The sequence below is a fragment of the Branchiostoma lanceolatum genome, chromosome 9, assembly GCF_035083965.1.
Source record: "Branchiostoma lanceolatum isolate klBraLanc5 chromosome 9, klBraLanc5.hap2, whole genome shotgun sequence".
Lineage (NCBI taxonomy): Eukaryota > Metazoa > Chordata > Leptocardii > Amphioxiformes > Branchiostomatidae > Branchiostoma > Branchiostoma lanceolatum.
Window position 1 is genome coordinate 12,584,986 of NC_089730.1, and position 12,832 is coordinate 12,597,817.

The 12,832-nt window shown below is 38.4% G+C and overlaps 2 protein-coding genes and 1 long non-coding RNA gene across 6 annotated transcripts in view; 2 read left to right on the forward strand and 1 right to left on the reverse strand.

The window, feature by feature from the left end:
- LOC136441778 (uncharacterized) overlaps positions 1-12,832 on the reverse strand; it is a 23,862-nt gene continuing 11,030 nt past the window's right edge. Inside the window, exon 3 of the long non-coding RNA XR_010756928.1 lies at positions 1-706. This is a non-coding gene — a long non-coding RNA (uncharacterized lncRNA). The remainder of the gene's footprint in view (positions 707-12,832) is intronic.
- Positions 1,052-9,530, forward strand: LOC136441765 (sialidase-1-like). Of its 2 annotated transcripts, XM_066438232.1 has the most exons (8): positions 1,052-1,393; positions 2,631-2,796; positions 3,127-3,192; positions 6,238-6,430; positions 6,671-6,936; positions 7,103-7,282; positions 7,680-7,899; positions 8,599-9,530. In XM_066438232.1, exons 2-8 carry the CDS (start codon positions 2,647-2,649, stop codon positions 8,808-8,810), a joined length of 1,287 nt encoding a protein of 428 aa, XP_066294329.1. In that variant the 5' UTR covers positions 1,052-1,393; positions 2,631-2,646; the 3' UTR covers positions 8,811-9,530. The 2 variants fall into 2 exon arrangements, with proteins under 2 accessions (XP_066294329.1, XP_066294330.1); XM_066438233.1 differs by lacking the exon at positions 1,052-1,393 and having other exon boundaries at positions 2,624-2,796.
- LOC136441761 (sialidase-1-like) overlaps positions 9,555-12,832 on the forward strand; it is a 16,037-nt gene continuing 12,759 nt past the window's right edge. For all 3 annotated transcript variants that reach the window (XM_066438224.1, XM_066438228.1, XM_066438227.1), the window contains exons 1-2: positions 9,555-9,665; positions 12,148-12,300. In XM_066438224.1, the coding sequence (XP_066294321.1) occupies positions 12,175-12,300 (126 nt within the window). In that variant the 5' untranslated portion in view covers positions 9,555-9,665; positions 12,148-12,174. The remainder of the gene's footprint in view (positions 9,666-12,147; positions 12,301-12,832) is intronic.

Genomic DNA, 12,832 nt, shown 5'->3' on the forward strand with positions numbered 1-12,832 from the left:
AAGGATCATTCTCTTAAGATATGTCAAAATACAGCCATATGCATTTCCTTACGAGGATACATGGCATACGTCCTTTGGGTCGATCGCCTTGTAAACAATATCTCTAACGCATGCCGTGTCTTGACATCATGATCAGACAACTAATTCCATGATAAAGATGTCAGTTAAATCTGTACAAATCTATTAGTAACAGAATACTAGTAATGTTAGTTTTGCCGCATGGAGGATAATGTAGGCACCGATATGTGCCCATTGTGTGTACTTATCGCTGTTGAAACGTAACATAGTTTCACATATCTGACATCATGATGGCCCATCACAATCAAGTAGATTTGTGGGGGAGGCATATCCGGTTAGTTTATTGTTAATCAGTAAGGATAATGCACAAACAGACGTGGTATGTATGTGTATCTATCTAAAGAGCTATAAGTGACGTGACATTGTCACATAATAATCAATAGCCATGTTTGTTTATAAAAACATCACGAAGAAAACTACTTGCCGTTTTCCTTCAGTATAACTTCCTGTGCGTCACTTCTAAGTCTTCCAAGTGAAATTCCTTGATACTTCTAAATTGACGTTATGATCACAATGTCCGTAGATCATGCATGGTACGTTATAGTCTTGCTGTATGCATCAAGTATCCAAGTTTGCCGGTTTGAAGCGATGCATGGTCGCGCGGAAAAGCGGCGACAACTCGTCCTACCTGTTTGGTGACATGTGTTGCTTGGTAGGTCAAAGGTCATGGACTGTTTGCATGGTCTACAATCACACGCCATTGACATGCATATTTGTACTTTTTTACTTTTTTTATTTCATTTAAAATCCAAAAAAGAAAATAGAACAGAAAGACCATGTCAAAATAGAGTAGACTATGCATAGATCATGTATTGGACGAAAACACTATTTTGCAACGATTATCACGTAGCTGATGCACTTTCTTCCGTTAATTTGTGGTTTCATATTACAAATGCCTCCTGGCGGAGTTCAGAAGACCTTCACCTGCAGTCACACACTTGAAAAACTCCTCAAAGATATTTCTTTAGAACAGTGTATCTCAGGCAAAGGATAGGCCATAGGACATATTTTTGTCTTTCGTGTAACTTAAAAGGAAAAGGTCTGTTACTTAAGGTGGTGAGTAATGTTGTATGACCAAGCTTTTTTGAAAAACACACTCTTAACTCTCGGTCGATTTATGAACACAAGCGGTGTATTCTTGGTCAAAAACTGGTAAAGGGTGATTAAGGCAAGGACGCTCCCCGTGGCAGTGCATGGATTCAAAATGGCGACCGTAAATACGTAATGCCATGCAACAACATCGTACCATGCAGGACCAACTGGAATTGCCTGGATCACCTAGAAGTGAAACAAGCGGCCAGGCGTCACACAGAAGGTATTTATTAACGGGACAATCAAGTTTCGTACATCATATGATCTTCGTGTAGATTGTGTGTGCTAGCTCTGCCACGGTGTTCAGCTGGCCCAAATGTCAAATATAAAATGTTTTTACTTTTATACTCACAAGTTACAACCCAGCACTACTCACCCAACGTGACCTTCTCAAAGTTCAGATCTCACGTATATTTGGGTATGTTTATTGATATTTTTCGATTATATTTTTTATTCAGACCGACATTAGCGAGCTGGAATACGTGTCCTTGACCCTAGGCTCTAATCCCTACCAGGTATAAGGGTCCGGTTCAGTCTGACTCTCACTGGTTGACGCGTGTGTCTCAGACATTTTATTTATTTATTTATTTTGATTTACCACATTTTATGGAAGGATTGACATAACAGGTGAACTATCACCTTTTCAAGATGTCATCCCAGACCGGACTGTAGGATTTGGACCATCTCACACCGGAGCATGCCCCTACTCTTTTTCGAAAGGTGTGGTGGGTTCTTTAACGTGCGAGGGGTGTGGCTCTCCCCAAACACGGGACCTCCATTTAACGTCCTATCCGAGGGACGTCCCTAACCCTAGATGAGCTAGGTACTCATTTACACTTGAGTGAAGTGAGGAAAGTCGTGTTAAGTGCCTTTCCCAAGGGCACAACGTCGGGGCGCAAGTTCGGACATGTCTCTGGGCACAACCCGGGATTAGACCCCGGGTCCCATTGTTTGACAGCCACGCGCTCTACACTTGCGCCACACGACGCCACATCTTTGAGGTGGTGACATAGAAAAACGTAATGAATGTCGTAAAAACACTGAGACTGAGCCGTACCCATACATCTGCTTGGAGTTGACTTATCTTGTGAATGATAGGACACGACTGTTTGTGAATAAGCCTAACAAGAATGCAAATATTTGTTTCATCATCCAAGTAAACATATCTGCAAATACCAAGCCGAGTCAGACTTTCCATGTCTCTCCATGTCTCTCCCTAACAATACAATGCATTAGCTTGTGAATAAAAGAACATGACTGTTTGTGAATGAGCCTCACAAGAATGATGATATGTGTTTCATCATCCAGGTAAACACATCTGCAGATGCCAAGACGGGTAAGACTCTTCATGTCTCTCCCTGTCTCTCCCTAACAATACAATGCATTATCTTGTGAATAAAAGAACATGACTGTTTGTGAATGAGCCTCACAAGAATGATGATATGTGTTTCATCATCCAGGTAAACACATCTGCAGATGCCAAGACGGGTAAGACTCTCCATGTCTCTCCCTAACAACCCAAGAACCATGCCCAGGGCGCTGCGACTGGTGCGGAATTGTCTCCTGATCATCCTTGTCTTCGTGGCAGGCTGGATTGCGAACACAGTACGCAGCAAATATCAAATGGTAAACTTCACTATTTTGTCGTCAAGCTGCCATGGTTTTTGGAACTATCATAAACAGTCAGTTTTGGGGTTGATATCGCGCCAGCCGGCTTAAAAACGTGTTAAGCGACAATATATCATCTACTCACGGGAATGAATATATGACCAAATCTGTGCGACTCTAATCTTGAAAAAAATAATTCGAAAATAATTAATGTGGTTAATGATGCAGATTCTAAATTTTCTGCCTTTGACGACGTGAACCACAGTGACCAATAACAAGCCATTGATCGTATTGATTATCAAGATGATATAGGTTCTAAAGTAGTGATTAAACGTATTTTTTCCGCAGAATCTTCGCCATGACGCCCAGGCTGCCGAGGGCTCTTCAGCGCAAAGATATTTCCATTCATCACAAGTAATTATATAAGCATGCATGTAGTTACACTGTAAATATAGATTTTCCTCATTAGTTATGCAAATTAAGTCCCAATTAGCATAATTTGCACTTCATTATGTACATCTCTGTCCAAGCTACCTGCATACCAAATATCATGGAAATCCAACGTTCCTCTGTTCAGTTATTCTCCTTAGAAGATTTTCACAATGACGCCCCTGCAGTTCCAGAACAAGCTGCCAGGGGGCCCAAACCTACACCACTTCTTCATTACGTCACAATCTATCTGCCACAAAAAAATCAAGACCATAGGTCAAAAGATAAAAAATCTGCTGCAGTACCAAGGTCACATACCAGGAGGCCCAAAATCGGCCTTGAATTTTGGCTTCACAACACCCGGCCACATACCAAATATCATCGTAATCCATCATATCAAGAGGTTCTTGAGTTATGCTGCTTACGGAAACACACACAGACACACCCAAAAGTTCACAAAAGTTAACAAAAGTTTGCAAAAGTTTACAAATGTTTACAAAAGCTTACAAAAGTTTACAAATGTTTACAAAAGTTAACAAAAGTTAACAAAAGTTTACACAAATTTACAAATGTTAACAAAGGTTTACAAAAGTTTACAAAAGTTTACAAAAGTTTACAAAAGTTTACAAAGGTTTACAAAGGTTTACAAATGTTTACAAATGTTTACAAAAGTTTACAAAAGTTTACAAAAGTTTACAAATGTTTACAAAAGTTTACAAAAGTTTACAAATGTTTACAAAAGTTTACAAAAGTTCACAAAAGTTTACACAAATTTACAAATGTTTACAATAGTTTACAAATGTTTACAAAAGTTTACAAATGTTTATAAAAGTTTACAAAAGTTTACAAATGTTTACAAAAGTTTACAAAAGTTTACAAAAGTTTACAAATGTTTACAAAAGTTTACAAAAGTTTACAAATGTTTACAAAAGTTTACAAATGTTTACAAAAGTTTACAAAAGTTTACAAATGTTTACAAAAGTTTACAAAAGTTTACAAATGTTTACAAAAGTTAACAAAAGTTTACAAAAGTTTACAAATATTAACAAAAGTTTACAAATATTAACAAAAGTTTACAAAGGTTTACAAATGTTTACAAATGTTTACAAAAGTTAACAAAAGTTTACAAAAGTTTACAAAAGTTTACAAATGTTTACAAAATGTTTACAAAAGTTAACAAAGGTTTACAAATGTTTACAAAAGTTTACAAAAGTTTACAAAATTTTGCCAATGTTTACAAAAGTTTACAAAAGTTTACAAAAGTTTACAAAAGTTTACAAATGTTTTCAAAAGTTAACAAATGTTTACAAAAGTTTACAAAAGTTTACAAATGTTTACAAAAGTTTACAAAAATTTACAAAAGTTTACAAAAGTTTACAAATGTTTACAAATGTTTACAAAAGTTTACAAATGTTTACAAATGTTTACAAAAGTTTACAAATGTTTACAAAAGTTTACAAAAGTTTACAAAAGTTTACAAATGTTTACAAAAGTTTAGAAAAGTTTAGAAAAGTTTACAAATGTTTACAAAAGTTTACAAAAGTTTACAAATGTTTACAAAGGTTTACAAATGTTTACAAATGTTTACAAAAGTTTACAAAAGTTTACAAATGTTTACAAAAGTTTACAAAAGTTTACAAATGTTTACAAAAGTTAACAAAAGTTTACAAAAGTTTACAAATGTTTACAAAATGTTTACAAAAGTTAACAAAAGTTTACAAATGTTTACAAAAGTTTACAAAACTTTACAAAATTTTGCAAATGTTAACAGAAGTTTACAAAAGTTTACAAAAGTTTACAAAAGTTTACAAAAGTTTACAACCGTTTACAAATGTTTACAAATGTTTAAAAATGATAACCATTGCATTGGATGTCTGAAATACAGTAATATACAGCAACTATACAGTAAAGTATCATAGTACAGTTAAAAATTTTACGGTGAAAAATTTTAGCCATTCGGTCTACTGTCGGCGTGCACGTATATGTAAATTCTGCAGTTGGTACATCATGCATTTCTGGGTGCCAATTTCACATCATGGTTGGAGAGGAATGGAAATTTGTTCCTGTTATAAAACTTTTCATCTGCTCAAGTCCCCCTCCCCCTCCACCTGCTATGCTTTGCTTTAAAAGGCTACGGGTGTAAGAGCAGGTAAAAAAATGACTTACACATTTGCATACTATATGCTTGGTCATAAACACCTTTATCTAACTTACACATGTTGCAATATTGACAGTCCTATGATTTTCCAATTAGATGGATTATGGTGTTTTTGCATTGATTATGCAAATTATGAATCTATTTGCATAATGGTATCTGTTGGTGCTCCACTTTCCATGAACTACATATGTTACATGTATTGGAGTCTGATAATGAGTCTGACACTGCAAATATAGATTTTCCTCATTAGCTATGCAAATTAAGTCCCAATAAGCATACTTTGCACTTCATTGTGTATATCTCTATCTACGCTACCTGCATACTAAATATCATGGAAATCCGTTGTTCCTTTGTTCAGTTATTCTCCTTAGAAGATTTTCACAAAAACACCCCTGCAGTTCCAGAGGAAGCTGCTAGGGGGCCCAAACCTACACCACTTCTTTATTACATCACAAGCTATCTGCCACCCAAACATCAAGACTACAGCACGTCCAGGTCAAAAGATACAAAAATTGCAGTTCTGCTGCAGTACCAAGGTAACATACCAGGGGGCCCAAAATCGACCTTGAATTTCGGCTTCACAACACCCGCCTACATACCAAATATCATTGTAATCCATCAAGAGGCTCTTGAGTTATGCTGACTGGAGTGGTGCGGAAACACAAACAGACAAACAGACACACTCAAAACTATATCTCCATTTTTCATGAAGATAATGAATTTTTTGTACACTTCAGATTGGCAGGGGGACGGCAAACAGGTACCTCTAGATGCTGTTGCTGTTTGTAGAGTGCTTGTTAATTAATAGTAATAGCTTCTTCTTGTGAGAGAAAGGGGCAATAAGCGAAGATGTTTTACTCCTGGTGCAAAAGGTTGGAATCTCTCTCCGCGTGGTACATGATGTGGTAATGTGGACCAGGAGAACGGGAGAAATCCCGATATACCGGATTCCTGTTCTCACGTACACGCCGAGAGGCCATCTTGTAGCTATAGTAGAGGGGAGAAAGGAAGCACCAAGAGACGCAAGTTCAAAGGTCTTTGCCGTGAAAAGATCGACGGATGGAGGTAAAACAAAGAAATGTTGCTTTTAGTGTGTGGGTGTCGGGTGACAATAATATTTCACGGAGTTGCAATTCTTCAGAAATTTACAAACTGAACATACTTCTCTTTTAACACGTTACCAGGACTCCGTTCGTTATTTGATTTTTGACAAAGATTATTGAGTTTATCTAAGCTCCTTAAATTATGAGACGCAATTTAATTAACTGGGTTCTTCACTAAACAAGCATTATATTTCTTGAAAAGGTGCGACGTGGTCTTCCTCCGAACAGTGGATAGTGGACGATGGAAAGCCACCTAAAGATGTGTGTTCCAACTTAGGAACTGTTATCGTTGACGACACAACAGCAACCATCTTCCTGATGTACGTGTATTGCGGGTTTTGTCCTTCGGCCTCACTGATGTTGATGAACAGTACAAATGACGGCATCACGTGGGGCCGGCCGAGAAATATAACGGATATTGTAGGGAAAAATTATGTCACACATCCAAGCCCAGGACACGGCATTCAGGTAAGGGGTGTTGCTATATCGTAGGCATTGAATTTTGAAGTTTGAAAATATGAAACATAAATTTTCTATAGTAGGATAGAGTATCATGGGTCACCTGTTGCTGTTTAAGTATGAAACCATTTTTTCAACATGGAGCATTTCATCATGATACTGTATTTCGTTTTAGAAAAAGCTTAATCCAGCCAAAGGGAGGCTGATTGTGTGCGGACACGGTTTCCATGACGGCTCCGGCCTGGTGCTGCTGCTGAGTGATGACCACGGCGTGACGTGGAGACATGGGGCCTTCGTACCGAGTGTGCCGTTCAAAAACAGCACGGAGGGAGACTTTGATCCCGATGAATGCCAGGTACATGTAAGATGAGAAAAGGAAACACATAGGTAACGAAATAACTGTCTTGTGGTAGCATACATATACCAATGAAAAGCAGACACTGCCCTCCCCATTTAACAATTTCAACGGGTCGAAGTTGTCGTGTCATGCTCATTCTTCTTCAGCTTCCTATTATTTTCATACTGATATGATGCAGCAATGTTCGTTAATCAAGTACGATTATCAATTTTCTACTGCACAAAGGAAGATGTTGGTATTGATGCCGTATACACAAAAATAAACATACATATCTAAGACTAAGACTAAGATACAAAAGCCCCTCCTCTCTTCATCCGAAAGATTGTCGATGGTACAAAATGTACGTTTTCATAATGATTATTTTTCCTTATCATATTGTTTTCTTTCCGTATAGCCAGTTGAGTTACCCGATGGATCCATATACCTAGTCGTCCGGAATCAGCTGAGGTACAGGTACAACTGCAAGATGATCATGCGTAGCTTTGATGGGGGAGAAACGCTGCCACAGAACTACACGTACTTGGACCAGGCACTCATCGAACCGAAGATAACATCAGGAGTGTGGTACCACAACGGAACCATGTTCTACTCAGGACCGAACAGTAAAACGGAACGTGGGTATTGTAGTTTTCTCTAATTTACGATTACATGACTATATTACAAGTTTGGCATGAGGGCTGCACAGTGTCTTCCTGTAAGTTGGTGACGACGGGCAATCTTATTACAGCTTGCAATACACAAATAATTGTACAACGCATTCGTACGTTTTCACCATTCTTACATGTACAAATGCCTTTTTATGGCATCTAGAACGTTTTTGCGATAGAACTGACAGTAGTTTGCGACATATTGTACTATTTTCGGTATGTTGACCATTGTCGATACGAAAGGTAAAAAATCTTGATTTCTATTTCAAAATCAGGTGAAAGTCAATGCGCGCGCTGATGTCATCCAGAAAATGTACTTGCTGTGGCTTAAATTACAGATTGTGATGTATGGGTTCATCACACTCGAATGTGTTGTCATTGTAAGGATAGAATATTGTAGCAACTGTGAGCAAATGTGTACTATGGTGCTACGTTTCTGAAATCTGATCCAGTTATAGTCATCGTCAGACGTTGGCTTTACCTAACATGGCGGTCACTTTTCATTTTTCTTTTAATCCATTGTCATCAAAAAGTGTTGTTAAAACTGTGATATAAAGTTCAACTTTGTTATCCAATATTTTGATCCAGCGATAGAGAAGACTTAGTACTTCAATTATACACATAAGGGAACATGTGAGTAATTAGGTCACATATGTTGTGCCACAGGTAGGAGCTTACACATCAGATGGAGTGAAGACCATGGTCGCACTTGGACCCCAGGGACAGAGATATGGGACGACTTGGCAGGATACTCCACACTCACGATGCTCCCGCGTGACAGAGAGCACCTCTACATCATGTATGAAAGAGGCACAAGAAAGTATTATGATGAAATCGCGTTCAGTAAAATTGAATACATCCATAGAGAAGAGTCGTAGTGGCCTTGTGAAATAAGGCATGGTTATTCCTGTAGTCGTTAGATTTGAAATAATTAGAAAACAAGATGGCGGATAGAATTGTGCGGGAACACAGATGTCGAGATGACGTTATCGAACACCAACATAAACAGTACATTGGTCTGTAACAGTGACAGTGTGAGCCAAGATACGACTCTGTGTGGACGTACATATATCATAAGCAACAGACAGCGTTGGCAACTCGTCCTAGTACCGGTTTGGCCATGCGTGTTAGGTTGAAGGTCATCAACGTCACGTTCCGCCCCTAAGGGGACAATTAGAAGGCTATGCACACGTGGACAGTGTAAAACACATGCTTTTTCATCAGATGCGACGTTACAGAGGATAGTAGTACATGTATAATAGATATGCTGAATGAACGACTATTCCAGTTGTAACTTTCAGAATGAATATGACATGGGACTTCTAGTAGCCCTGACGTTCAGATGAAATCTTACTTGTGGTCATTCACATTACGGTAGTATAGCAAAAATATCAAAAAAAATGTAATGAATGATAAGTGAATTAAATTTAGACATAGAACAATGTGGAGTTTAACTGGCAGTTTAGTTCTAAATTGTTTTCCTTTGAGTAATTTTCTGATAAGATGGCGAGCTAAACTATTGACCTTTCATAGAACAACAAACAGTGGTCTAACAAGAAAGACCAGCTGTAGGCGCAATTATACAAGTTGGCTTTGTGTGGGACGGTGTCTCCATTCAAAATGGCGAGCTGAGACAGTTAACCTAAAGCGTACCGTGCAGGATCTACCAGCAGTCAGGAAGTTTTACTTGGGGCTCTTAGACGTGACCCGAACAGCCGAACGTCATACCGGAGGTAGGGCAACCAAAATGTTTGGAAACCGTCCCATATGTGTTGATTAGCTCGGTTTGTTAAGATATACAGTATGGCTCATATATACTTTCATACATTATGGTGGGCAGTGATAGTTAAAATGTAACTATCCAGAGATGCCCGACTACACAAAGATGCAAACTATCTGTTGTAGCACGAACGAACATTAAAGTAAAATGTTCCTGCACACACCGGTAAAAGATCAAAGTTCAAGAGTCAGAAGTTAGTGTCGCGTCAAGCCAAGGTCATCATGGAGAGGCGTGTCTATTTGTGTACATTAGGCCACACCATCTTAATCTTATGGATGACATCCGCGCGCGCATTGATTTTCGCCTGTTGTAAAAAAAAAAAAATCACCTCCTCCAAGGCTACATGGAACTCCGGAACTTGCTGACTTAGATTGCCGGAAAAGGCTAGCATTGTGCCGGCTTATCGGAAAACTGGGGCGTATTTGTGAATTGGTATGCCATCGATGTTGCTTGGGGGATTTTGCGTTTGCACAGTTGTACGAGAGGATCGCGGCGGCCAGCGAGTATCGCCCAGACAATTTCAAACACGACCTATCCAGAGTGGCTCTCACACGTTTCTTTTGCAATAATGAGAGACATGGGAGAGGAATTGAGGGATTGGCAGAGGTCTCACATTGAGATTTGTGAGCGTAAACCATGGAATGCTTAATATGGAGTTCAATGCCATGTATGTTGAAACTGCCCTTAGGGGTGTATATGAGTATTCTCATCACAGTCATATATTATCCACAGTCCTTGGGGCCAAATACGTTCGTATAGTATCCTTCTTTGGTCGTTCTTGTCAATATATTACAAATCAATCACTTGCGCTGAGTCTTCTATGATGAACAAGACAACCTACATGTACCTCCTACAAATAAACTGTGTTCTGTGGTTCAATTCGCAATACCAGCTTTGTACTAGTAGTCCTGTGGTTTAGCAGCATTTTTTTTGCTGGATTTTCTTTTTTTTCGCCCGCGCGCATTAGTTTTGGGGTCTCCAGAGGATGTCATCTATAAAATCAAGATGGTGTGGCCTTAGTATACGATACTTGTACCTTGTAGATATTCTAAAATATGTTGCACCAAGAAGTCACACCGAATGTATGGCAACTAACACATAAAAAAATGTTTGTAGCACATTATGTCAAAGTACGCTGGTAAAAAAATGTAGTTGCATAGCCAAATGTTGGTCGTCCCGCTTTAACTCTGAAGCACGCTTAGATTTTGAAACAAGATTTCGGGAAAAGAGATCATAATTTGTAGCTCAGAACATTCATTAGCGTGTTCTTTAACATGCGGGTAAAAGACTGGGGATGTATAGTCAAAACTTATTCATTTTTACATCTACATTACAGAAGAGAAAAGGTTGAATTATTAATATGTGGAATGAACGACTATCTTGTATATTGTTTACAATATGTGAGATTTACAATTACACATATAATTCAAGTATTCCTTATACAATGTACTAGTGTTTGGAAACAAAAGCGACTGAACGTTGGATATCATTGCCTGTACACTTGGGCGCTCCATAGTCTGGCAGGCCACATTTCACATCATTTACTTAGCTGCGTTGTAATTTGTATGGGTAACGTTATATACTACTATTCCACAGGCTCAGTCGCCAAAGTCTCCGTGTAGTGTCGTGGTCCTTGACATGATGTTTTAAACACTAGGCTGTCCTTTCTGATGTATAATTTGCAACACAGTCCGCAAACAGGACGAATAACGAAATTTCAGACTCAAATACCAAATGTTATATTATATAACCATTCTATAGCCTTGGGCTCAGCCGCAAAAGGTCTCACTAACGGTGTCGTGGATTTTGATGTTTTAAACACTAGGCTGTCCTTTCTGATGTATAATTTGCAACACAGTCCGCAAACAGGACGAATAACGAAATTTCAGACTCAAACACCAAATGTTATATAACTATTCTATAGCCTCGGGCTCAGCCGCAAAGGTCTCAGTGTCGTGGAACTTGATGTTTTAAACACTAAGCGGTCCTTTCTGAGGTATAATTTGTAACACAGTCCACAATCAGTACGAATTACAAAATTTCAGACTGAAACACCGACCTTGACGTAAGTTGATTATCCAACAGAACTGACTCCTCTTTCTTTGGACCTGATCACAACACATGTACACACATTCAGACTTGAAGACTAGGTCCGCAAGGGGGCAACAATCGCACCCGCTACAGTTTTAAGGCCAAGTCAGACTACGACTTTGGAATGAACGACTATCTTGTATATTGTAGCTGAAATGCATGTATATACAGGCCTAAGAATTTCTAAAAATTATTGAATAGTGAACTGAAATTGAAAACAAATCTAGGACCAACTTACAATGTCAAGATATGTTTAAAAAAGGATGAAACACGGCGTGAAAAAGAGATGCCACTATATATAACGTACTTACAAAAATGGTAATATCTTTTTTTTCATTTCCAAGGAAAAACTTGAAAGAAAACTCTCCATTATGGCTGACCTCTTCAAACCGCGAGGCATGTTTGGGATGTTCAAGCTGCTGAGTCTTGCTTCCCTCTTCATCATTGTCATCCTGGCACGGTGGATAGGAAACAGAACACCCGTCCGATATGCAAAGGTAACGTTCTCAGTATCTCTCTACTGACTTTGTAGACAACTGTCTTATCTGAACAAGCAACAGTAAACATGTTTACTCAACATCGCTTAAGTCCATAGCAGAACTAGCTAAACCTGAACCCACTACCCAAAGACAAACCGTCCAGCAATATAGAGACAGAAAAGAAACTTTAACATGTAGTTCTTACCTCCGTGAGCATTCACTAAACATGAAATGGCAATTTTACAGCATCACCCAGTAGATAGCTGTGTGGTTATTTCTAACTATAGAAAGATATCAACGATATACGTGTTTTACCCATCTTCACGTCACTTACTAAGGCAATCAACAGATACGATAGTTACAAGCGAATCTTACATTTTTACCAAATCATTTCCCTAACTAATTGATTAAAAAATTTATCTCATTTTTCATTAATGAAGAACTTAAGCAATCTTATATCAATAGCAGAAATGTGATATATCTACTAAAAGAGGACTGTCGTTCATTTGCTTCAATGATTATTTCAAAGACTTGCTGTTCTTCGATATAG

Bases quoted from the DNA above. Each gene is read 5' to 3' on its own strand.
- LOC136441765 (XM_066438232.1), top strand. From the start codon at position 2,647: ATGCCAAGACGGGTAAGACTCTCCATGTCTCTCCCTAACAACCCAAGA. The intron at 2,797-3,126 runs GTAAACTTCACT...TTTTTTCCGCAG, and splicing joins TACGCAGCAAATATCAAATG to AATCTTCGCCATGACGCCCA. The intron at 7,283-7,679 runs GTACATGTAAGA...CTTTCCGTATAG, and splicing joins TTGATCCCGATGAATGCCAG to CCAGTTGAGTTACCCGATGG.